The 27,040-nt window shown below is 42.7% G+C and overlaps 1 protein-coding gene across 4 annotated transcripts in view; it reads left to right on the forward strand.

Annotated features, from left to right (window-relative positions):
• LOC146989058 (discs large homolog 1-like protein) overlaps window positions 1-27,040 on the forward strand; it is a 114,665-nt gene that overhangs the window by 46,825 nt on the left and 40,800 nt on the right. For all 4 annotated transcript variants that reach the window (XM_085774992.1, XM_085774993.1, XM_085774994.1 and 1 more), the window contains 4 exons: window positions 20,242-20,295; window positions 23,579-23,629; window positions 25,966-26,090; window positions 26,763-26,932. In XM_085774992.1, coding sequence (XP_085631118.1) covers window positions 20,242-20,295; window positions 23,579-23,629; window positions 25,966-26,090; window positions 26,763-26,932 — 400 coding nt within the window. The remainder of the gene's footprint in view (window positions 1-20,241; window positions 20,296-23,578; window positions 23,630-25,965; window positions 26,091-26,762; window positions 26,933-27,040) is intronic.

Consider the following 27,040-nt stretch of genomic DNA (forward strand, 5'->3'; position numbering starts at 1 on the left):
GACTGGTGGACAGATGCACGGAGACCCTGATGGATGGACTGATGCTCCAACTCTAAGAGGACTTTGTCTACCTGCCCTGCACTTTCTATCTCCTCCTCCTGCTCCTCCTCCTCCTCCTCCTCAACATCATCATCATCATCATCTCTTCATCTACCAGCTGCTCTCTCGTCCCTGTGGGATCTGAAGAAGAAGAAGAAGAAGAAGAAGGAGAAAAAAGAGAAAAGAAAGAGATTTTATTAAGAGAAAAGTGACAAGAGGAGATGAGAATATCAGAAATAGCAACGTAATCTTCAGTCGCAACTGGTGACAGCAAAGAGGGAAGAGTTGGACGCTTCATCTGACGGAAACATCACAGGAGCTTGAGAGACAGAACCAGAAAGAGAAAGAGAGAGAGAGAGAGAGAGAGGAGAAACTGGGATGGAGAGATGAAGCAGTGGAGAACTACATGAACATGAACTCCACAGCGTCTGTCTGAGGGGACGCAGCAAGGGAAACATCATGAACTATATTTTCGGCAACAACACGCTGTACCCGCGCAGCGCCCGGGTGGGCGGGGCGTCCGGGGGTCAGGGGCCGGGCCTGGGAGTCAAACAGAAGCTGGGGCCCAAGCGGGGCTCCTCGGAGGAGCTGGCGCCTCCCCACACCTCCTCCCCCTCCACCTCCTCCCCCGCCTCCTCCTCCCCCTCCACCTCCTCCTCTCGCTGGCAGCAGCTCCTCACCTTCTTCTCCAGGAGGAGCGCCTTCACCGACTGCATCACCGCCAGCCAGGTAACACACACACAGACACACGTCACAGGCGCTCGAGGGCTGGTAGGGGAGCAGGGTGGGAAGAATGTAACTTAACCTGGGTTTTTGTGTGAGTGTGTGTCTGTGTGTGTGTGTGTGTGCATACGGGACTGGTCATTACATTAACAAACACTCTCTAGTTTCAGTTTCTCAGCCAAAATAAGAAAAAAAGAAAAAAAAAACAGGGAGGCAGTCGGGTTTTGAATTAAAGTTGAAGCAGCTCTCTGTTTGTGTTTGAGATTTTTTTGATAATGTTGTCATGGAAATCGGCTCCGGCACAGTCAGTGTACGAGACCCGGAGTGCCAGTGTGTTGCCATGGTAAAGCCATCATTTAGCCCAGCAGTCCTGTGTGGCACAAGCTGCAAAGACAAGACAACGTTGAAATCACAATCTTACCACAGAGACAGAGAGAGAGATAGAGGGAGATAGAGGGAGGAAGGTGTGTGACGGTGACGGACTTGATCGCGATGATACTGTGTCTTTTCCACAGTGAACATAAGGAAATGTGTATAAATAGTAGACACAGGTGGATCTGCCGCCTGAAGTTGTGTGTGTACTTTTTGTGTAAATGAGTTACGACACAGCCTACGCAGATCCTACCTGTGGTGACACCAGAGCTGACGTGTCGTGCTCCCCCTCAAACGATGACACGGCGTCTCGTCACCATACAATGTGTGACCGGTCAGTGTTTGTTCCAGCATTAAAAGTGAAGAAAACATCAAGAAAGAACGACTAATGATGAACTGATGTAAACACAGGGACCCCCATTAGACCAAAGATATGCAGAGCTCACAGTATCATAAAGTAAATAAAAGATTATGCAGTAGATATAATTACAGCTCCATCATGATTCATGAATGATACATACGTCCTGCGCCGCGGTGCTGCAGTCGATGGTTGAAATACGATGCTCAACTATAACTCAAAGCTGCTTTACTGTAGGTTTAGTTTCTATACGACGGCTTTAATTCCCCTGAACTCTCCTTTACATCACCAATTATAATATAATAACTTTCCACATGCTGAAATAAAAGCACGTTGATGACTCTATCTATAATAATGACACATCAAACTGTAGTTAAAGGGGAATTTGTTCACAGCCTGTCAAAGCGTCTTCCCCTATTTCACTGCTAACAAAACTCATAATGAACACTGGTGTTAACCAACTAATTTTATCATAGGCTACCAGAAGCTTTCATAAATTGCCTAATTAACATCCAAAGCACTTCATCAACCCTGTAAGGACACACGAGGACAGAAGTGCTGCTTCCATTACATAGATCTTAACATGCCTCTAGTAAACAGGTTTAAATTGTCTTAAGCATCTTCCAACCAGGACTCCTTTCTTTACCACTTATATAATATTGTAGAAAAGAAATGATGTGGTGGCCACAGTAATTACCTTATGCAAATTTCAATAATGCATCAAAGTCTTTTTCTATCTGTTCAGATTCTTAAATTAAAAACTGAGCGCTGAGCTCTGTGCACACAGAGAAATTGTCAAAATAACTTTGATTCCTTTTATGTAGGTTTGTTTGATGTGTAGGTGTTGCCTTATTAATTTCTTTTTTTTTTAAAATGTGCATTAAAGATGCATATCATCTGCCCTTGGAGGAATATTTTGGGGTCTTGCTCATCAGTGTTAAAGACACTCTGCTCTGCACTCTGAGGAGGAGCTGGCCTGTTAGTCCAACGCTGCCATGGGCTGATGTGATTAGTGAGTCTCACCCAAACTCAACCTGCTGATACTGGATTCTTCCTGGACAAGTGTTCATCCATCAGTTAAAGCTTTGTGCTTGAGCCTTTAGTCGACTAGACTGTGAGAAAAGGGACAGTGTACATTAATAAAACATTGTAAAAACAAAATGTAAATGTACCAGAGTTAGCTAAAAGGCTAATTTTCATCGGTAGTCAGGTGAGAGTCGTTTGGTGAAACACTTACAGTGTGAGCCGAATAATAGAATTTGGATCCAGTTTGTAAAAAGTAAAAAAAAAAAACTAAAACAAGTGAAAACAAGTGTATGACACCCTAATTACACTGTTATAAATAGATCATGTATGTGCTGTAGTTTATTTTATCGATTAACATTCTGATGGTCTTTGGGCAATGGTCATCAGATTTGACAACACGTCACCATGGTTACTACTATGTGTAAATGCAAAAATAGAGGAATCGTGGTCATGTACGTTCCTGTATTTCCTTACTTTGCAAAAAACAAAACAAACAAAACAAACGACGACAGACTTTTTGAGCTGCAGATGACAAACGCAGTGATGTCTCTGCATTATTGATCTGGACGGATGGAGCACCACTCACGTCGTCCAGTCCCGCAGCACTTTAACAGGATCTGCAGATTTACAGCTTGGCCAATGGAAAAAGTTTACACTCAGCCCCCATACCCCCCCAACCCCACCCCAACCTCCACCCCATCCCATCCTATCCCATCCCATCCCAACCCCTTTGCAGTAATCATACCGGCCAGTGTTTTCCCAAGGTGTTGCCATTTTCCTGTCTGAGGCACTTAGTGCATGACTGATAGGCCATTACTCTAAACACGTACACACACAGCTGTTGATGGGAGTGAGAGAGCGGTGATTCTTGGATTTACTGGTTTGATGTGGTTATACATTTAAAACTGTGTGTGTGTGTGTGTGTGTGTGTGTGTTTCTCTTTCTGTTGTTTGGTGTGATAGTGTGTAAATTCACGATTATGGCCCAGCCTTGATCAGATTAGTCTGTCCATCTGTAAAGAGCCATGGAGACCAGAACGACCAAGTCTGGAACATGTTAGGGTCCAGATGTACGTCTTTATCTCATTGTTAAAGGGATAGTTCACCAAAAAATGAGTCATTCAGTCATTAATAACACACCCCTCATGCTGATGAATAACCCGGAGTAGTTTTTTTATTCCTCAAAGACAAAGTGCATCTGGAGACCCGGGACGGGGGTTCGTAGTCCAACGAAATCCTTATATGAGAGTCAATAGCACCCAACACAAAAAGGTCCATAAAACTACACAAAAACCATTTAATATTCCTCCATACTGCTCGTCCGCTGCAATCCAAGTGTCCTGAAGGGATACAGTCCAGAGTTTACTCGAAACAACGTCATTTAGGATATTTTTACAGCCTAAACAGTCCTGTGTTGAATTTGACTGGGGCGCGCTCTCACATTGAGCGCAATACAGGACTGTTTAGGCCAGGGGTGTCAAACATGCGGCCCGCGGGCCAAAACCGGCCCGGCAGAGGGTTCAATCCGGCCCTAAGGATGAATTTGCCAAGTGTGAAAATTACATAGAAGACATACTGTAAGAGGCATAATATTGTTGAAATTGCACATTTAATCAAGAAATGTCAAGTTAGTTCGTAAAAGAATAGTTCATTAACTGTAAACATCTTAATAATGCACTAAAACAAAGGGAACAATTCAATGTTCTTTTTATTTATATGGTATCATGATATTATTTTACTGGTCTGGCCCACTTGAGATCAGATTGCGCTGTTTGTGGCCCCTGAACTAAAATGAGTTTGACACCCCTGGTTTAGGCTGTAAAAATATCCTAAATGACGTTGTTTCAAGTAAACTCTGGACTATATACAAGGTTTTTGTGTAGTTTTATGGACTTTTTGTGTCGGGCACAATTGACTCATATAAGGATTTTGTTGGACTACTATATGAACCCCTGTGATCTCCAGATGCACTTTGAGGAATAAAAAACTACTCTGGAGTATTCATCAGCATGATGAGGGTGAGTCAATAATAACTGAATTTCATTTTTTGGTGAACTATTCCTCTTTAGATCTCCTCCTTGCTGTGTAATAATCTTATTGATGCCACCAGCTCCACCAGTCAGTCCTTCTGTGTCAGAGGCTCCGGTGTTGGTGGCCAATCCTAGTTTGATTATCCATCTTCAAAGTGATTTTCTAGCATCTCTTTGCTGTTCCCTCTGCAGCTTGGAAAGGTGTTTGTCATATCTGCCCTATGTGTTTTATAACTATCCTATATATTGATCTGAATTGATCAGTCTCCATAATCACAGATAAAGTGATAACACTGGTCTTTTCTGTTGTTTTTGTTGTGGGTTATATATACCCTCATATAGCTTGTGTGCTGTCTCTGTATAATTGATGAGTGAGGTAAAGCAGAGGTATGAAAGTCATCCTGGCTCTTGAGAAAGAGCTCTAAAAGCCTTAAAGAGGTGTTTAGTGGTCACAGGAAATGGAGGCAGCGAGGGATGGACGGAGCAGAGCAGGGGAGATGGAGCGATAGAAGTATAGATAGATGGATAGATAGAGAGACACACACCGAAGGAGAGAGAGTATTAGTGATTGATTAGGACTCTCAGAGAAATATGATAGGCCTATTAGCTCCAAGCTGACAATGTAAGTATATCATGCACATTACTCTCCAGTTCATCAGTCACTCTATCAGGGTTGGTTATGAGGTAAACAGGAGCGATGCATCAGAGGTTTGAGCAGACAACAGTAACTAAGTGAGACTGGTATCACAACTTCACATTTTTTCCTTAACAGTCAGCAAAAAATGTTACGATTAGAATTGTAATGTGTATTTTTATTTTTACATAAAAGGTGTAAACTAGTGAGTAGCAAATCTGTTTTGTTGCTAGAAGTGTTAGTTGTATTGGTCATTTATAAAATGGAAAACTTGTCGGAGACGCGTCATTAACACTCTCAAACATACTGCAACGTGCGTGTGCACAGTAGAGTTCAACCTACTCTCCCTGACACACACCTCCCCCCTGTAGAGAGCAGCTCGTTATCCTTCTGCTGCCTAAAGAAAAACTTTCCACTTTCCACCACGCCTCATGGGAAGCCACTGTGTATGTGTGTGTATGTGTGTGTTTGTGTGTTTGTGTGTAGGCTCCTCTCGTCTTCTCTCCCTTTGTTTAGATGCGTTGTTTTGTCGGCGGCGGTGGGCAGTAAATTGAGGTGTGTTTTGTCTTGAAGCGGGAACAGGATCCATCTCTACCTGTATACGCGCTGGAAACTCAATCATGCTCTCTGCAGCATATTACCGCTATAGATCATCTGTTGCTGCTGAGTGGGCATTCTGTCATAAACCAAAGTAAGAGTTGTATATTTTTGTGCCTTCGCACCATAACTGTGAATTTTCACCTCCCACAGTCTTTTGCTCACTCAGAAAACTTTACATCATCGCCACATAGAAACGGAGCAGTGCAGGAGTTGGACAGAGGGACGGAGAATTAGCCGTGGACGTATATGAAAACAAACATCATGTTAGCCTCAACTATGGAAAACATAAATCTACAAGAAACCCTCCACTCCACCGTCCTCTGTGCTGATGTCATATGGGAATAAATATTGGAGCAACTTGAAGGTTAAAAGCAACGACTTGGAAACATTAACATGTTCAGACTTGTTTGAACCCCCCCGAGGCGCCACCACCACTGATGTGCACTGCTGTCGGTCGGTTTGATCCCGATCAGCTGTTTCCTGTCACCATCGTGTCGTGATGTAACACAGAGAGAGAGAGAAAAAAAAAAAACTCCCTCATGTTCATTTTCTAAATTTCAGAACAACAAGTCCTCTGGTGGCTTTATCTGTTCAACTGATGCCGATAGTAACGGAGGTGATGATGTCATCAGTGGGAGGGGCCAATGCTACAGTAATGTTTACAACTTGGACCGCCGTCGTCCGTGGTAACCAACGAGCTCCTCCCCTGATGCTGGCCAAGACTGCATCGGCGGCATCAGTTGCTGTCATGGTGATGCTGCTATGCAGAACATGACATGTGTGGTTTGGTGTGTGTGTAAGTGTGTGTGTGTAAGAGTAAGAGAGAGAGATAAAAAAAAACCTGTACATGATTGTGTGTATAAACTTAAGTTATTAGCATACTTGCACACACACACACAGTGTTGTAGCACTAAGCGGTGCATTAGAGTTGTGGTGCTTGAGAGTATGTGAGGTGTTGCGTCACCTTCTGTGTGTGGGATGATGAAGCTTGCATATCGGCTCCCTCACTCTCTCTCTCTTTCTCCCACACACACACACACACACACACACATAGACACACACTCCTTCTCCAGCAGTCTCCTACCTCCAGCCTGTTCTGTGTCTATGCTGATATAATCAACACAGATTAGCTGACCACGACCAATCACTTAATACGGCCGCTAACTAATGAGGCGGAACACAACACAATGACAGCTCCATCCATCCTCCTGTAATTAGCATGGGATGGTTTTACACGACAGAAGACTTGACCTATCACTGTTAAAGACTTCATAACTGGATTGAAATGATGATGTGAATCTGTGTTTTCACATCTTTGCATCTTTAAACAATGTTGTGTGTTAGTGTGGTGTCACCAGGTGCAGTGATAATATTAGTTCCTCACAGTAACACACAGATGTGTTACTGTAAGTGACAGAGGGTTATTATTGGTAGATGCTAATTTGGGAATTTGATTGTTATTCAGAGAATACGAGTCAGCAGCAGCAGTCAGTCACATGTAAGTGATGCCAGCCCTCTTGACCTGTAATTGCTGCGTCTCCTTCTTGGCCTGCAGTCGATGTTTTACTTGATTAGAATTAAAATTTAATGTAATGAAAAATCTGTGACAGCATCCTGTGACACAAAGAGACCTCAGCGCCGCCGGTGGTTCAAGGAGTAAGGAGCCGAGTGTTAGTGGTTGTGTGAGATTTTATAACTATATTTGGTTGAAACGTATTTAAAACTGGAGATTTTGACAAAATAATACAGTACATCATTTAATACATCATTTGTGGATCTGAACTCAATGCACAGGGTTCAAGTTACAAAATTGAAAAACATGTTTATTGCTCAGTCTCGAGGCTCAAATTTCCTTGGTTGCTGTTAATCCATCATCAATGGGTCGATCAGTCAGTCGTCTGAAAATCAATCAACTTTCAGTCATTTTTTTAAAGATGAAATAACAAAAAACATTTCCAGCTTCTTAACTGAGCAGATTTGTTGCTTTTCCTTACTCATATATTAATTAACTTAATGTTGTTTGTATAAAACAAAATAGAACTTGAATGTTGGTTTTAATCTTCACTACTCAGACAAAACAATGAATCAAGAAGAATTACAGTAAGAGGTCGAGGTTACAGACAGGAAGAACGACTATACTGCAGTGTTGGAAGTTAGCCAGTGTACTTTTAAATCATGTTTGTGGTGTAGTGGGGCCGAGGCTGCAGCAGCTCCTCGATCTCTGGCACCGGTGGCATCTCAAGTCTCTAATTAAGTCATGGAGGAAGAGATCTCAGGGTTGGCAGACACTGTAGACACCTGGACAGAGAAAGAAAAGAATGAAAGAAAGAAAGAGGCAACCGACACTGAGGCCACGTCCTGAACAGAGAATAGCGTTACAGCTGAATTACTTCCTCTGATTCTTTGGATCACAGTTGAAGAGTCGGTCCAAGCAACGCAGGACGAGCTCGAGTTTCAGCAGGAGGAGCGGGAGGCCGAGGCCGACACAGATAGAGACGGGGAAAGAGAGAGTAGTCTGAACACCATGTCCAACGAGCCGCTGTCTTACTGCTGATCTGAGGTCAGCGGTTAGTGTGAGGAGGAGGAGGAGGAGGAGGAGGTTCACCTGAGATCTGATCGACAGAGCGTAGAAGACTCAGCTCCACCTCTGCTGACCCTGCTGCTAACTCTCAGATCCAGTTGCAGTTCTGCTTATGGTCTTTAGAATAACAAGGGAGGCTGAAGGATTATAGCAAACAAAGAGTTGTGCTGCTGGTTTTCAGTCTGTGTTACACAGCTGTCTTTGAGTCAAATCAGCTCAAAATGTCACAACTTTGTCACGAGCTTTAGCAAAAACTTTTCTTTGAACACTCACATCCATATTGGTGCAGTAGACAACAAACTTTTTTCACATCTGTAATCACACACACTCTTAAAGGGATAGTTCGACATCATTACCATAATCCCTATAGTCATAGCAGTAGGTTCGTTATCTTTATTTGTCGGTGCAAGCTATTTTTAGAACGGCGGAGCAGAGCCGTGAGCTGGTCAGAGCTACGCTACGGAGGCTCATGGGATTTCTTGGTTTCCCTCATCAAACTCATCAAATACACAATCCAACAACTCCAAAACGCTCTGGTGGAAAAGTTGTGACCTGTACATTCACCACGCTATGAGATAATAACAGAACGTTACGGGACGGACCCGGTTTCGAGGTAAATTCATGCAAAACCCTGATGCACGTTGCCTTCAGGGACAGTTTTTCAGCAAGCAGTCTCTGCATTTACCTCTAAAACAACCCAACGTTCCGTTATTATCTCATAGCGTGGTGAATGTACAGGTCACAACTTGTCCACCAGTGCGTTTTGGTGGTGTGTTGGTCCTCAGACCTGCACAAGCTGAAATTAGTGATCAGAAACATCTTTATTTGTGATTCTTCATGGATTTCATCATATAATAGACAGTAAAAATGATTCTGAAGCTGCTACTGCTATGACTGAGAAAATAAGCTCTTGACTCAACAAATGCTTTTCATCGGCTCTGATGTGGAAGTTGAAAAGACTTTTGCTGTTACTAGAAATCACAGTCAGGTTTTCTATTCTGCGTTATTGAGCTCAAGATCCTGCTTGCAGTTTGCATGAGAGGTTGATCTAGTGAGTCCTCAAGAACCCTTGGTCCTTATTTATTTGGACAGACTGGATGTAGTTACGCATTTTTCCACAAAAACCAAGAAAATATCCCTCTATTATATTGTGGACCCAGTGTAGAGTGTTTCTTCACATTGGTTTAATGAAGGACTCCCCTGAACACTGTTAGGAATTCCCTGAAAGCAAAATATGACAAATGGACTCATGATGACAAATGTAAATCATGTTTTGAATGTTAGTGACTCTGCAGCTCTTCCATGACTAATCTTGAGGTAAAGGGAATGAAACACACATTCTTTGGGTTTGGTGGCTTCTTGCAACATCTCATAAGCTGTTTCCAACAAGACAAGATGAATATCCACCACTTTCTCTGCACGAAAAGTCAAAGAATCCAGAGTAAGTCCGTGGCTGGTGAAGAAAGTCGAGCTCTGTCGTGTCATTTTCCCTCCCCCTCAGTTTGGTGGAGATGAACCCAGTGCTAAAAACAAAGCAGGAAACCAACCAGACATACGACCCGTGTTTCTCTCTGCTGGATGTTTAATGAGACAGTTGTTGGTTAACACATTAACTGTAACAGCTCGACACAGTGATGGCACACAAGTGTTGCTTTCTGTGGTTTTGTTTTGTTTTTCCTCACATCACATTATCACCCCTGAAGTCAAACCAAAGCTTCTCTGTCTCCACTCGTATCTTTTTATCATCACAAACATAATGTGAATTAGTGATACTTAATGATCCAAATTGAAGTTTTCTTTCCTCCATAAAAACATAAACCGAGCTCAGTCAGACTCTCTAAAGTGAATACTGATTTATTCTGCCATGTTGTGTGTGGCTGCTGGTGTGATATATGATAATGAAGATCTGAGGCTGTGACCTCACATGTCTCATTGCTTCGGATCCATGGAGACCACAGCTCGGCTATGTCGAGATGTAAAATCTCCTCCGAATCCTTTACCTTAGCATGATGTTCAGTGTGTCTGCAGCTGCTTCTCTGGCACTTTTTGTGTTTTGTGTGCTGTTTGAGACATTAAAAAAAAAAAAAAAATAGAAACTCCAAATATTCACTGATCCCAGTTTTTTAGAGTAGAAGTGAGGCCAGGCTACTTTCTCTTGTCATATATGACAGAAAAGTGAATATCATTATATATGATATGACTGTTGCCAGAATAGAACAAGCTTTTTTAATATGCAACTAGTAGCATTATGAACTTATGACGGACACTTTATAACACTTTATAATAAGTACACACTATTGAGCATTAGTTAAGCATTAAATACTGAATTCATCATTTATTACACATGAATACTCATTAGCATGTAGTTTATAAACACAGTTAAAAAGTTTTACTCATCATTGATAAGCACTAACTGTATTTATAAACTACATACTAATGAGTATGGCCTCTGCATGAAGAGGTTAATGCTTAACTAAAGTTTAATAGTGTGTACTTATTATAAAGTGTTACCATGGACACTTTTCACTGTTCTCCAGCAAATATACAGCAGAAAAAATTAAAGGATTAATTCACTTAGCAGTTATGAACATTTCATCACTTTCATTCAGTAACCAGTTTGTTGTTCAGATGTTAAGAGCTGTGGTGACACTGAGCTGCTGTTTAACAGGTGGGGGGTATCTGGTTATTATCCTTAAGAAGTGAACTACTCAACTACACTGTGCAATAATATCCCAAAACCATGTGCAGTGATACTCTCATTCCCTCTAACACTGGTCGGTCTAAAAATAGCATCATGCATTTGCAAAATATTAGCAAGGAATTTTAAAAAAAAAGTTCTTTGTTCTCAGTGTTAAAATGAATCAAAATGAAACCAACCAGTCAGGTACCACGATGGTAACACAATGGTTTGACTTGTGTTGTTTTCCGTAGACTGCATGTTTTAATGTCTTGACGTCTGCTGCTGCGTGCTGCTTGTGTTTCCACCACGACCGTTTTTTATCTGGAAGTGAGCGAGACATTGATTTGACACGCGGCGCTGCAGCGTCGTCGTATGACCTCATTCATGCTGTCAATCACCGGTGATAACATCAGACAGCTGCAACAAATAACTCAGTAATGATGACGGAGTAGCACTGTGGAGTAGCATCATCATCATCATCATCATCATCATCATCTGTGTACAGTATGTGTGTTTTAGTCTCCACTTGATGCTCAGTCTGCCTGTGGAGTCTGAGGCCCCCTGCTGGTGACATGCAGCACCACACCCTTGTCTATCCTGATCAATTGATTTTTTGTTGGATATTTTACAGAAGTGTTTTTTCAAATCACTAGTAGAGCCCAGATGTTACTGTCAAGTGTGTGTTTTCACTTCTGTAGATGTGATCCTCTTTAATTCTGCTCTGTGAAGTCAGATGTGGATGTTTGAGGAGGTCAGAGATTTGACACTGGTAATGGTGTAACAATAAACATATTGTTGCACAGAATATAAGTATTCAAAATTGTGGACCCTTTTTTTGTGGATAATCAGCAGCTTGACAGCACTTGTGGTTAAAAAGGCTGATAAATTGATACATTATGGCTTTCTCAACTTGACTAATTGATTAATAAGTCAATTACATGACTTAAACGCTCAATAAATGGGCGAATAATAATAATGAATCATTTTTCTTGGCTGCTTAATTTCAACTTGTGTGGGGTCAGTGTGACAGAGCATTAAATGAGGATTCAGTTGAGCAGCAGCTTGTTTTGAAAAAGAAAACTGAACTATTTTATTAATGTGCTTTTTTAAATCTTTTTTTTTTCTTTGATAATGCTTTCCAGAGCCGTGTCAAAAGCGAGCGGGGGTAGACGACTAAGTAGAGCTTGATTTATGATGGTGTGGGCTGAGACACGCTGACTCAGAAGTTTGTGAACATTTGAGGACATAGTTACAAGTTTGTCACGTCTGTGGTGAGATAAACTGTGATCACACCAGGAGTATTGAACATCTAGTAGTTATTGATTTGGGGGCTGATAATCAGTTTTCAATCACAACGGAGCCAAACTGAACCTTCCTTGTGCAGCTTTATTCATTTTCGATGCCTCATTTCAGCCTCTTGTCTTCCACCTCCCTTCTGCCCCGTCCCTACGTTTTTTGTTTTTTTTTTCATTTCTCAGCAGCAGCAGCAGCAGCAGCAGCAGCAACAGCCCCCCCCCCAGTCTACCCCACCCTCTAGCCCTGTATTAGTGCTGGCTTCATTTAGCGCTGTGATGCTAACAGCCTATTCTCCTTGCTCATCCTCTCCTGACTGAGCGGTTAGCCTGCAGCGCTAGCAGCACTTTACACAGGGAACACACACACAGACACACATATACCCGCTAACACACTGGGCGGCTATAACAGGCTTTCTCTCAGCCGCCCTCACCCTCTCTTCATTTCTTTGTGCGTTCCACACTGGGTGCTGTTTTTTTTAATGTGGCTCTTCTGTCTCTCTATCTGCCTCGCTCACTCCCTCTTATCAGGTTGGTTTGAGGCGAGTTGTGGCATATATTAGCTGACATTATAAAGATGTGGACCTCATAGCAATAACCAGATAGGTGTGTGTGTGTGTGTGTGTGTGTGTCTCAGCTCTATGCACAAAGCTCCTGTTCTTTCTTAAATACCAGCTGTGGGCAGCCAGAAGCTGTAATTAACCTGATATGAAACATATTGTTTCCTGGTTATTGTGTCATTTCTTTAATTCTATTTAATTATAAATGTAAACTGAATAACTGAGGAGTTGATTGACAGGTGTTTAAGGGTGTGGTGTTGATACATATGTGACTTTTATATTGTCACAGTTTTAATAGTCTCTGTAGTGTAACATGGGGTTGTTTTCCCTACTGTACTTAGTCAACCTTACTTTGCTCAGGAGAAACATCGCTATACAAAGAACTTATCATTTATTGTACTTATTGGAAATGTTTCAAAAATGACTGATTTCCGCACTGATTAGTTGATTATAATCAGGGAAAATAGATCAAATAGATAGACATACAGTGCTAAACTCTATTAGAAGTTTGTGTTTGAAATTCAACATTAAAGTTTGCGTGTAAATTATAGCTCAGCTTATCAGAGGAAACATTAAAAATGAACCAACACTTATTGATAAAATTTAGCAACACTAAGCCAGACATAATTCAATTGGTAACGTACTGAGGTTCAATACTGAATCAATTCAGACTCCAATCAACAACAAAGTATTCAAATTCAGCTTTCTTCATTGTGAATGTGTAAAACCTTCACATTTATACTGTACTGCCACCAGGTTGGACAGGCTCATAGTTCTGGACTCTCCCCTGGTCTTCATGACATCTAGACAACACCTACAGCCTCAGTTGGTGTGTGTGTGTGTGTGTGTGTACAGTACATGTCAGAGATTGGAGACATGGAGATAATATAATGGGGAAATACATCAGGGTGCACACAGATTCACACACACACACACACACACACACACACACACTTGATACATCTTCAAAAGGAAGTAGGCCAATGCATAGAGACACACACACAGACTCACAGCAGGCATTTCATAGACTTTATTTCAGCTGACCCGGCCTGCCTTGTGATGCTTTAAAAGAACAAGACAAAGGTTGATGGAAGGGACTTGCCTCCACCAATCACAGCTCTCCGTTCATTGTACACACACACAGTAACAGAGCTCTGAGCGCTGTATCACTGTCCCCTGGTTGCCTATCGATTAGTCATGCCTGGCTGCTGTCATGTGCAGGAGTCCAGGGATGTCCCTAATTGGTTGGTCCGGGAAAGAGCGAGGGAGAGAGAGAGTTGGAGAGAGAGAGAGAGAGAGAGAGAGTGGGGGGGCAGACACTGAGAGAGGGAGGCAGCATAGAAAGATGGGAGAGGCTGAGAAAGAGAATTGTGGATAGAGATTTGACCTCATATTAAATCAACGGGAAGACTAAAGAAGAAGGAAAGAAGAAAGACAAATGCTGCTCTCTGTCTCTGACGTCTCCTCAACTTGAATTTTTAATAGACACAAAGTCAAACACTGGAATCTACTCTGAGCTCAGGTGCCGTGTCACTCTCTTACTTTTCTTTGGGAGAACATGAATCAAGCCGCATGGTCTTTTTTCGGAGCGTCAAAGCCACAGGGCGCTACATACAGTAGGTGGATAATTCGAGTGACTGACCATCGCGGTGGAGCGAGACGGAGAAACCTTCCAGTGGAGCGAGTGAACGGATTCGCGACCTCTCCAGAGACAAGAGGCCGGGGCTGAGGGGAGTTTAAGCCCGTGTCCCAGGTGGTCGTATTGAGCCTGAACCTTTAATCTTCACCACTGATGCTGTAAACCACAAGAGATGGTGAGGAGGTCAGCGTGCTCCTGCTGGGAGAACAGAGAAGAGCAGAGCTGAGTAGTCGCTCTGCTTTTGAAGGACCGGATGGTGGATGTTCTTCTCACACCATGATGGAAAGGACATGGAAACACAGAAGGGATAGTTTAGTTTTTTTTAAATCCTGCGATCGTCCAATGATCTGACACACTGATACACAAAGCGAAGACACCGGGGAAGGCAGGACGACCAACTTTGTCGCCGGACACAAAGGAGGATCAGTTGTTCTGTCGAGGCATGACCTACATTATTCAGACAGAAGTGAATCTGGGGAGCTTCTCCCTTTTGGCGAAGCGGTGAGAGTGGGATAAGGAGATAAGAGAGAGGACAAGGAGGGATATCTTGTTGGTTTTTGTAGTTTTTTTAATACACCTCTGCAGTTATGACCACTTATTTCCACAGCCATGACTTCTGTTGTAGCCCCAAGAAGCCCGGCGGCGGCTCCTCTAAGGGCAAATCTGGCAAAGGGAAGACCAAATCAGGGAAGAGCAGCTCTCACTCCAAGCACAACCAGAATTTACTCCAAATACAGACGCCCAACCATCACCAACAGTCGCCGCTGCACTCGCCGAAGCACCATCCCCACTCGCCAAACCACAGCTGCCATTCGCCCAAACACCTGCTTCCTTCCCCATCTCCGAGCTACTACCACATAGCGCCACCGTCGCCGTCGCCATCGCCGAGTCATCATCAGCTGGCTCCACCGTCGCCATCGCCGACGATGTACCAGCTGGCTCCGCAGTCGCCAAACCACCTCCTGCACTCGCCGAGCCACCACCACCACCAGCAGCAGCAGCAGCAGCAGCAGCAGCAGCTTCACCTGTCTGCCAGTCACCACCAGCTTCAGCATCATCATCAAAACCCCCCGGCTTCGCCAAGTCACCTGCTGTCTTCGCAATCCACGCACCAACTCTACCACCACCACCACCACCAGCAGCAGCAGCAGCAGCAGCAGCAGCATCAGCTCCACTCGCCCACTCACCACTCGTTCTTCCAGCAGTATCAGCACCACCACCACCACCACTACCCGCCTCCTCTTCCTCACGCCTCCCAGTCGCTGTCCATCCACCCTTTCCACTCGCCGCAGCTGCCCCTGTGCTCGGCGCTGGGCGGCTACGGGTGGAGCACGCTGCCCACCACCCTGGCCACCAGGGGCTCCAGGGGGAAGTTCCCCAACCTGAGGGACAGCGTGAAGAAGAGTCCCACCAAGAGCAAAGCCAAGTGCAAGGCGGGGAGCCGGCCGTGGCCCAATGACACGTACATCTGGACCGCACACTCGGTGGAGCCCCCTCCTCACGTGCCGCTCATGCACCACTTTCCACAAATACAGGCCCATGTGCAGGTAGGTCCGATGAGAGGGCAATAAACCTGTGTTGTGCAAAGTAGTGGTAGTAGTAGTAGTAATGCTGCACTTCAGGCCACTGGTTCTACGAGAGGACGGTATGTGTGCGTTTGATGAATGAATGAATCCCCTCCACCTGTGATACAGCAAAGTTCATGCTGTTACCGAACAACCTGTGGTGATAAATCACAAAATTGGTCCACAGCTTCCTCCTCTCCTGCACAGTTTACCTGCATAAAATGTGTTTACTGTAAAAGCCAGTGCATTTTTCTCATACACTTTTACTACTGTTGTTTTTGTTTCACTGCTATTGCTGACACTCACATAATTACTCTCTATGCACACGTCCCACAGCTTTGTTATTCTAAGGTTATAAACAAGGGGTGTCAAATGTGTGGCCCATGGGCCAGAACCAGCCCACCAGATCGTCCAATCCGGCCTAAGGGATGGATTTAGGGGTGAAAATTATATAGAAGACAGAAGAGGCATAATATTGATGAAATTGCACATCATTTTCTCAGACAGTAGAAACATATTTCATAAAAAGATAGTTCATTTAATGTAAACATCTTAATAATGTACGTATTTGCACTAAAACAAAGGGAAGTTTATTCATAGGTTGTTTATTATGCTGTTATTTTACCGGTCCGACCCACTTGAAATCGCTGCATGTGTCCCCTTAACTAAAATGAGTTTGATACCCCTGTAATAAACCCTGTTAATTGTGTGAACATATGAAGTAAAAATTGAATCTAATTTAGCAGAAAACTATAGACTAAACAGGGCTTCATATTCTTTAAATAACTTTGTTTGATTTTGACGTTCATAATATGTGATTGTAAGTTAAAGTAAAAAAAAAAAAAGTATGAATAACACCATCAGGTTACATAGTGGAAATTGATTGGTTATTCCATTAAAGTTCAAATTACTCCTGGAATCAATACGTGGCGAGATATATTAGACACTGAAGAGAAGGATGGGACAAAGAGAGGAGGGAACAAACGTAGCGCGCAGTAATCACCCTGCTGGTTGCTCTACTAGCTGCTGTAATCTGACCACGGTGTGCAGGCATTTTAGAAGTGGAAGGTCACTAACTGTAATGTTGCCATTATCCTTGTCAAACTGCCCTTTTAAGTGAAGCACTGACAGCCTGAAGTGCTTCAGTGCTTTCTCCACTAAACCTGGGCCCCGAGCTGTCAACGTATCCGTAGTGAGTACAGGATGTGACTGTCTCTCTCTCTCTCTCTCTCTCTCTCTCTCTCTCTCTCTGAGGGGATGCTGAAAGTAATTCTGGGAAATACAGAAAACTAACAGACCAAGCAGATTGTGTCTAAATGAGGAGGTTTACGAAAATAACTCATCGCAATAAAAACAAAACAAAGCCCATCACAGAATGATGATAATAGCAGTATGTTATTGGTTATGGTCAATTTCACCTCACTAATGATGTAATCAAAAGAGTGTGGTCTGTGTCCGTGTGTAACAGGAAGTGTGCGTCGTTGTATATAACGGTAGTGTAGTGATTGCTTATCTGGTTTGTGTTCTGCTGGGTACATCATCTGCCGTTGGACGCAGAGATCAGGAGATTGCAAGTAGCGATAAGCGTGACGACGAGCACGGCCGTTCTGATTTGATTAGAGTCACACTTCATCTGATTAGCTCATTAGTCAGATGGAGTTTTTTTTTATTACACATTAGGAAGACGTGGAGTAGTGGCGATATTAGCTGGGGAGCATTTGTGTGTATGAACGTCGTCGTGTGTGCGTCACTCGTCGGCGAAAGTGACGCCACAGATGTTAGAAAAAGAAACGCTTCCAGGTGTTTTACAGATCATCCGGTGTGTCCCGTGTGGTTTGTTGAGACGTTTCCCCTCCTTCCTTTGAGCTTCACACGTGTTCGGCCCATTGCACTGATTGATTATTTAACTAACTGCTGCTCTGCATCATTACACGTTATGGGATTCCTGACTCCTGTTTATCCAATCCAGATTCATCTGCTAATTGATAATTGGAGCCTATAATCATTATGATGATGGTGGTGGTGTAGTAGCTGAGGATCATTTCCCAAAGACAACACACTACACACACACACACACACTGTAGCATGAGAAGCACTCGTCTATCTCTTTTGTCTGTTTGGATCTCTTTTCTAAGCCGGGCCGTGCCGGACTGAACCAGGCCATAATGCCACGATAACACAGCTGGTGTAACAGCGATTATGTAACAACTAACAGTCACTTGCACAGACCAACAAAACACTGTCTGGATATGGATATTGTGTGTGTGTTTGTGTGTGTGCTTTGTGTATTAGTGTGTGAGTGCCTGCTTGTATGTATTGCACATTTGTTCTTTTGGCCTTTTCATGTAACACACACACACACACACATATTGATGTTACATAAGCATGCCGTCTGACATGGCGTGTCGATGGAATCACCAGCTGACCGACCAACTGGATTTGTCGCTCTGTGAATGACACACACACACACACACACACACACACACAGAGATACAGTTGGTTGAGGCGATGAGGAGATGAAGCATGTCACCCCGGCATCAGATGCTCAGTCAGTGTCACTTTATTGGTAACACAAAACCAAAGATGAAAGGAAATGGTTCCAGAGGTTATAGATGAACAGGTACTGTAATGCATCAACTGTTATTAACTTCCAAAGTGAATTTGTATTGATTATATATCTATTAACAGAAAGGAGAGTCGACTGGTTACCTTTGTCAATGTGAGGAGACACAGCTCATCTCTTAATACTTGCAGAGTTCAGATCAAAACCTTGTGATCTCTTCAATAAAGCACCGTATTCATACACACACACAAATCCAAACAGCTGCAACTGTCAGCACGTCCTTACAGCACCGTATCCCTTTCATCTCTCTCATTCACTCTTTCTCTCAGCCTTCCTCCACGTCTGTTCTCTCACTCTGACGATTGTTGTTCTTTTTCTTGCATCTGCGTTTTCTTTATTTTTTATTCTATTTAGGAGGGGGTTGGTTGTTGCATCTGTCTTCACCCTCTGCTCCTCGTTGCTGTCTGTTGTTGAGCCGGCAGATTTGACTCCTCCCACCGTACCTATAATCCCTCTGATCCCCCCCGAACCCTCGTCTTCCTCCTCCTCCTCTCTCTGTTCCCATGTGGGATCAAGCATCCAGTCAGTTTGACTGACAGACAGTTGGACATGTGGTGGAGAGAGAGAGAGAAGATAAAGGAGAGGAAAAGGGGGGTGAGAGAGGTCGAGATTAGTGTAGAGGGATAGATGCTGCTGCTGCTCTGTTGCGAGTTGCCGCTGCGAGGTCTGTGTGGACTGTCCATTTGGTCGCTTTACGACCTCGTTTGATGCTTGTGTTGTTGGTTGGTTTGTGAACTTTTTTTTTTTTTTTTTTATCGCTGCAGAACCAAAGCTGGAGCTTCAGATTATCTGACACTGGACCGGCTCGTTCGTCCATTTCCAGGTTTTGTTGAGCAGAGCTGCTGCAGACGTTGGGACTGGAGAGGGCTAGATGTTTCCTGCAGAGGAAGTTAGAGGAGACAGGGGGTAGAGAGGTGGCATGATAAGGAGGGTGAGGCTGATGCTTCCCTCAGAGATGCAGGGAGGGAAAGACACCATGTGGCTTTTCTATTGGCTAGAGTGAGGTTTGTCATTTTGTTTGTAAGATCATGTCAGTCATCTGCTGCTGCTGCTGCTGCTCTCACCTCTAGCTCCTCTGGCTGTGACCTGTCCAGGACTGGGGAGGAAACTGGGCCAGGAGACAGTCGTTGAAGTATTGCATTGCATTTTGGATTTATAAAAAGTTTGACTAATGCTACTGGAGCAAGATATCGTGTCAGCAATGCCATTCAGAGTATCCTTTACAATCTGAAACACACACATGCTCAGGAGGCAGCACTGCTTTGCTCAGAGTCCTGTAGAGCTTCATAATACAGTCCAGTGTGGTTTGCAGTGTAGTACATTAGTACTGTCCGGTATCAGGGCTGTGCAGTATGTCATGCGGTGAATGCAGTCGCTCCATGGTGGTAATCTGTAGCAGAGGTTCTCAACATGCTCTACCAAAACATGAGACGAGTAAGTCATCGTCTCTGTTTTTGCAGTGATAGTTTCCCTTCAAATTAAAAGCGGCCGATAACGATTCTGTTCTCTCTTCTCTGCAGGCCAACCCCCCTCCAGTGGTGGTCAACACAGACAGCGTCGACACCCCCCCATATGTGAGTACTGGCTCAAGCAAAGCAGATTTAAAAAAACCTCTAACCAACTGTGCACTTTGCATCTGCTCCCTGCTCGTTCTGTCAAATCTCATTGGCAAACACTTTGGTACGAGTCAGCTTGTTGTCGACGTGAGTGGAGTTAAATCTCACAGATTCAACATAAACACTGAACGACTTGTTGACAGTGGTTGTGTGTGGTCAGCTGTCAGTGGCTGCAGCAGGCTGTAGGGTTGAAGCTCTGGTGAAGTTGAACACAGTTTGTTTGTTTTTTTACCTGCAATTTGAACAGACCACCTTAAATGACCATTTAAGGGTGAACTGATGCCTCTCTGTGAGTGCCTCTGGTGTAGGAAGTGAGGAATCAATGGACAACTGACAAATACAAAATGCTTAATATTTGTACCGTATTTCCATCACATATATACAGTTCAATGTTTCTGTTCTCGTGAGTTAATCATATAACATGAGGAGAAAGTTTGAATATCAGCGTCTCTCACAGTATAATCAATACAGTATATATTGTAATTCTCAGCTCCTATATTAGATTGTAGCAACTATCTACAATAATTGTGGTACTTTTTTAATATTTGCATCATTTTTTTCCCTCTATAAGCACTGCAGACACAACAATAAAGTGTTATATGAAGGGTTATTTCACCTGCAACACTAGTCTTAGAGCTTTTTTTGGAAAAAAGTGCAGTATTTGAATATTTCTGCCCACTAAATGTTGAGAATAATGATGGTAACATCCTGGTTTTGGTCAAAAATCTCAGTCCTACATGAGATGGATCCAGATGTCATTTTGCTGGTTTGCCAGCTGCTACAGAGACTCGGCGTCTGTTTTTGTTAGATAAGTTTATTATGTAATTATAATGGAGTAACTCCTCGGTGAACTGCCTACGATAAAACACGCAGAAGACGATTCCTTCTCACACATAATTCACTTTTCACTCTGATCGTGACAGTTACTCTCATCCAGATCAGTGCGATTGATTAACTGTGTGAAACAAACTTTACTTTCATTGTTGATGATTCATTAATCAACATTAGGGGGCAAAGGTCATTCAACTTTTAACATGGGGAAAAGTTAAAGGGATAGTTCAACATTTTGGCAAATTGGCAATAATCCCTATAGTTTTAGACAGTAGGTTTGTTACCTTTATTTGTCTGTTCAAGCTATTCTTAGAACAGCCGAGTTGAGCCGCGACCTGTTCAGAGCTACGCTACGGAGGCTCATGGGATTTCTTGGTTTGTCTCATCAAACTCATCAAATACACAATCCAACAACTCCAAAACGCTCTCATAACCTGAACATTCAACATGCTATGAGGTAATAACAGAACGTTACGAGACGGAGTTGTTTTCACGAATATCCCATGAGCCTCTGTAGTGTAGCTCTGAGCAGGTCGCGGCTCAGCTCGGCTGTTCTAAAAATAGCTCGCACCGACAAATAAAGGTAACAAACCTACTCCTAAAACTATAGGGATTATGGCAATGGGCCAATTTGCCAAAATGTTGAACTATCCCTTTAAACATGCATGATGTCATTTCTGATTACGGTGCTTATAGGATGCACAGGCTTTAACTTTGATTATCTTTACTCTATAATACACATACAGTTACAGCCGAGCCAATGTTTTTATTAATTGATTAAGTATTAATAGAAATTTCACAGAAATATGAACTCGGTATTTTAGAAATGCCCCTAATATACCATTGTCCTCAATTTTTACTCATGTAATTGGTGTTTATAATGAACTATAGATGGTCTATAACAACTAACCTGTCCACTTTAAGTATGTTTGTAAAAGTGTGTGTGTGTGTGTGTATGGTCGGTATCAGTAGACAGTACATGGTGTCTGATAGAGGACTGTGCCCTCTGTTTGAAACGACAGGAATTCAAAATCTAAACTAATCTGACTGCACAGAGACACAGATTACAGCCAAGGGGATTACATGGGCCATTGGGATGCCACTCGACCACTGTGTGTTTGTGTGTGTGTGTGTGTGCGCCTGCAGCAGAGCAGGACCAACACACTCATCTCCCAGTATAAACCAAGCGGAAAACAAAATACATAATAGTCTGCTCGGATCAGATTTAATTCTGTGTGCTATTTTTCATTCAGTCAGAAAAACGTACACGTTAATATATCTCGTAGTGCAGACGGCCGTCGCTGGCCGAGCCGTGTGATTGGCTCACGGGCAACGACAACTCATCAGGGATGATCTTAAATGTGACATCAGAGGTAGTACATCATCATTAAGCACGCATTACCCGTTTAATCTGCCGGATTCATGCGTCATTCATAAATTATCAGACGCCTGAATTGACTTTTGTGTCATTCTGATACTTGTTGTGTAATGTTTTACCTGATGAGTGAATTAACGATCAGATAATCAGCTCACACACTGTATGAGAGAAACATCACACTGACTGGTTCACTGCTGCAGAGACGGTGAAGAGCCTGATCCACCTGAGATGAGCAGGAAAGTTTGATGCAGCAATGAACTATTTATTTTTCATCACTAATCAATCTCAGCGGTGGTTTTCATCCGATAAACTCATGGAAAGACTGCTTTTAATTTATCTTGACACTGGGGCGGTGGGGCCAGATATATAATATGCATTATATGTTTTTTTTCATTATTAAACCTTTTATTTGAAGAAAAAATAGGTTATGCATGTTTCTCTTAATTTTGTATACATGTCATCAAGTCTTATCATCAGAAATATGTTTTTTTTATGTTCCTAAATATATCTGCTTTGACAAGGATCTGATTTTGTTTTACTTTCTGTTTTTTTATTGTGATTTTGGCATTAAATAAAACTGAGGATCGCCTCTCAGTCTATTCCTCAGGAATAAAGAAAGGTTGATGATGATAATGGGAGGACTAATACAGCTAATGTGTCACAACGCAAAACTAAAGTTGGCCTTTCATTATCAATAAATATGCCAATTATTTTCTCTTTTGCCTGTCACAGTGTGACACATAAAGATATTCAATTTATCATGGATTAAATTTTAACAGTTGAGAATCTGAAACCGTCAAATATTAGACATTGTTTTGCTTGAAAATGGACAAAAACCATGAAAGCAGTAGTTGGTGATTACAGTAATCTTCTTTTGTTCAATTGATCAAATAAATGTTGCAGCTCTACGTAGAAATTAATGCGAAACACTTTTCCTACAAAATGAAAAGAGTGTTTTACTGTCGATTACAGGAAAACAGTCTCCAGAGTTTATTTTTTATTGACTATTCTCTCTCTCTCTCTGTTTTACAGGTGAATGGAACAGAAGCAGACTATGAATATGAGGAAATCACGCTGGAGCGGGTGAGAGCTCACATACAGTGACAACACACCACCGACATGCGTGTTCATCACACACTCTGTGAATGTACTCAGTCACATCAGTCCCTCGGTGACAGAACCTCCATCTGCTCAGACTGACCTCTGTCCTCCATGAACCCTCCTCCATAATCACGCTAAAAACATCATCAGTGCTGCTGCTGCTGCTGCTGCTGCTGCTGCTGCTGCTGCTGCTGCTGCTGCTGCTGCAGGGAGCACACATGAGTTCACATGCCTGTCTCTTTTAAACTAACAGAAACAGAAACCTGTGAGCAGACAAACACTTGCAAATTTGTGAGCTTAGATTTGTAACAAAATCTGTTGGTGGACAAATGCTATTATTATAAAGAACTAAGAAACAAGACTGTTAAGAAGGTCAACTTTAAAATAAATCAGTTGTTAGAATTGCTTTTTTAAAAAAATCTTTTTTAAAGTGTAGGAATAATGCAAGGTTGTATACTACTAGCTCTGTGGAGCCTAGTGGTAAAAAAATTAATTCTTAATTTTTTTATGCTTTACTGAGCATTTGAATGGTATAGTCAGAAATATTGTACTTTCTACTGCACTGCTTTTAATAACAGCTGCAGTTAGGTGTTACTCCGCAGATGTTTTTAAGTTATGATTTGACTTGAATACAACTTTTTTGTTGTTTTTGTTGCAGATAATTAAACTGTCCATCAGAGAAAATCCTTAAAATTAGCTAAGTGTTTGCTCTTTACTTTGAAATGCTGCTTACATGTTAATGCATCAAAATATATACAGTAATGAACACTATACAATACTTTAAACAGCTGTTAAAGCTGTAAAAGCATGCAGAACATTTACAATATATATGATGGGATGTGTTTATATATTTATATTTAAAGCAGAAGTAAGCGATATTTTTGTGTTACTATAAGTCTTAAATAGTTATATCTTCCGACAGCAATCACTTACATAGAGTGTTTGGACCGAAACATGGGTCTGTCAGTCACTCTGCTCTGCTCTGAGCCAAGGAGAAAACTTTTCTCGTATCCTACAATTTTTATCCAATGAGGAGAGAGAACGGCATGAAGGGCTGTGTGTACAGCCAAGGGATGCGTGTGAATGTGGTGACGTAGGGACGAGGACCAATAGATCCATGACGAGGGCGGGGGCTGCTAACTCCGTCGGCTGACAAGAAGTTATGGTGCGTTCAGGGCAGCCCGTAACTCGTGTTAGTTACGAGTGGCCGTTATAGTGACTTTCACAGGTAAAACAGGTCGGAAAAACATGAGTGGGTTGCCTGGAACGCTACAAAGTCGTAAGTCGTGACTTGAAGCCGTAACTTACGGTTTCAAAAGCCTGCCTGGAACGCAGCATTAGCCAAAACGACCAGATCGCTTACTTCTGCTTTAAGGGTTATAAGTCAACATCATGGATGAATCAGTCATCTTAGTTTCCTTTTTGTTTAGAATATTTTACAGCTAGTTTAGGCTGTGCAACGTCTTTTAGGTGAAGTCGGTCTCAAACACTGAAACAATGAAAGTGAAACGACAGAAGAGTTTGAAGGAAACAAATAAACATGAATTAAGTCATTGATTATTTTTCAATGACATATTTGATAGTTTGTTGGCACTTGCTTCATCACTGGAGGAGAAATAGATGGATTTGGTTTTCAGGACTTCCAAACAAATAAAGTCTTCTAATCTAAAGTATAAAACAAACATATAAAACCAGAGAGTTTCCAGTCATAGAATCTCCATCTGCTCCTTCTTCAGCTCTTTTCTTCTTCTCCTCCTCCCTCTCATCATTGTACTTTTCCTTCACACAGTCACACCATTGCTCTGGCTCTGCTGACCCTGTTTCTCCATCCTCACTACTCCTCATCCATCCCTCCCTGATCCTCCCCCCTCCCCCTCCCCTCTCTCATTATATTCCCCTTTCTCTCACCCGGAGGCTCTCTCTCCGTCTCTCTCCCTCTCTCACTCTATTCTCCTGTGACCTGGTTCTGTCTGCTTGACTGGATCTGCTTTAAAAGACACTATGGACATACACGCATGCACAGGCACAGACATTATACCCGATGACACAGCATGAGAGAGTGAGAGAAACATGCACAGAGCAATGGCCGCCATCAGGTAACACGGCCAATTCACAGAGATTACCCATGTGTCATTTGATAATAACAAATATCTGGAGATAAAAACTATTACAGAAGATTTTTCTTGGTGATTTGAAGAGGTAACACACATCTGCTGTGATAATGTGTGTGATTGTGGCTGTAGGAGGAACCTTTGAAACCAATACAGATAGTCAAACAGTTTATTTCCCCATGAAATAAATACTGTGTGTGTGTGTAGGGTAACTCGGGCCTCGGGTTCAGCATCGCTGGAGGGACTGATAACCCCCACATTGGAGAAGACCCCTCCATCTTCATCACCAAGATTATACCTGGAGGGGCCGCGGCTCAGAATGGACGACTCAGGTATTGACGCACATCCCCGTGATGTACGAGGCCGTTGTGCTGATTTATATTTTTCCCTGAAGCTACATCATGTCCGGTCTCCAACCTTATCCAAGTTTACTTCAACCAAATCGTTATTCTTCTAACCTTGACTGAAATCAAGTTGTAAATTCTGAAATTTTGTCTCTGCAGTTTTCATCACTTTGTACAGTATTTAAAGCTGTCCACTTGAAATACAGTAACAATGTTGGTGCATCAGGTATCGCAGATCTACAGGTGGTTACACTCCACTGTTGTTAGGCGATCATGAATGAATTGATTGACTGAACGTCAGCCATTTAGCAAAGCCAACAGATTCGATCAGCTGTATGAAACCACTGAATGTGCCATTTCAGTGCTTCACTATGGAGATGACTCAAAGACACACATTCATACTGCTGTTTTACTGTAGTCAGGTAGAAGTGGAGCTGACACATCAGTTGAAGATCTTTGTACCTTTTCCTTAATAAAAACAAAACAAATTATTTAAGGAACAGGTAAAAAGGACTTTGTCAGAACTTTCTTTCTAACCAACATTACTCCAGTGTCTAATTTCAAAGTGAGAGATCGTAACATTTGCATTTCTGCACCGTTTATCTCCTCATGCAAGTCAAATGACGTCTTTTACTGCACGTGACTTTTTTTATTGCACAGGGTGAACGACTGCATAGTCCGGGTAAATGAGACGGACGTCAGGGAGGTGACCCACAGCGGGGCTGTGGAGGCGCTGAAGGAGGCCGGAGGTCTGGTCCGGCTGTGTATACGACGCAGGAGGAGCCTCACCGAGAGAATCATGGATATCAAGTTGGTCAAAGGGCCAAAAGGTGAGTGGACACTCGATAACGCAGTGTGTTATATGGTCCTTCATCCACTCTTCAAATGGCCAGATGATGCCATTTTACTGTATGAAATCTAAATATCAATATACCTCT

The sequence above is a fragment of the Trachurus japonicus genome, chromosome 4 (assembly GCF_045865225.1).
Source record: "Trachurus japonicus isolate A0001 chromosome 4, Traja_1.0".
NCBI classification, from domain to species: domain Eukaryota; kingdom Metazoa; phylum Chordata; class Actinopteri; order Carangiformes; family Carangidae; genus Trachurus; species Trachurus japonicus.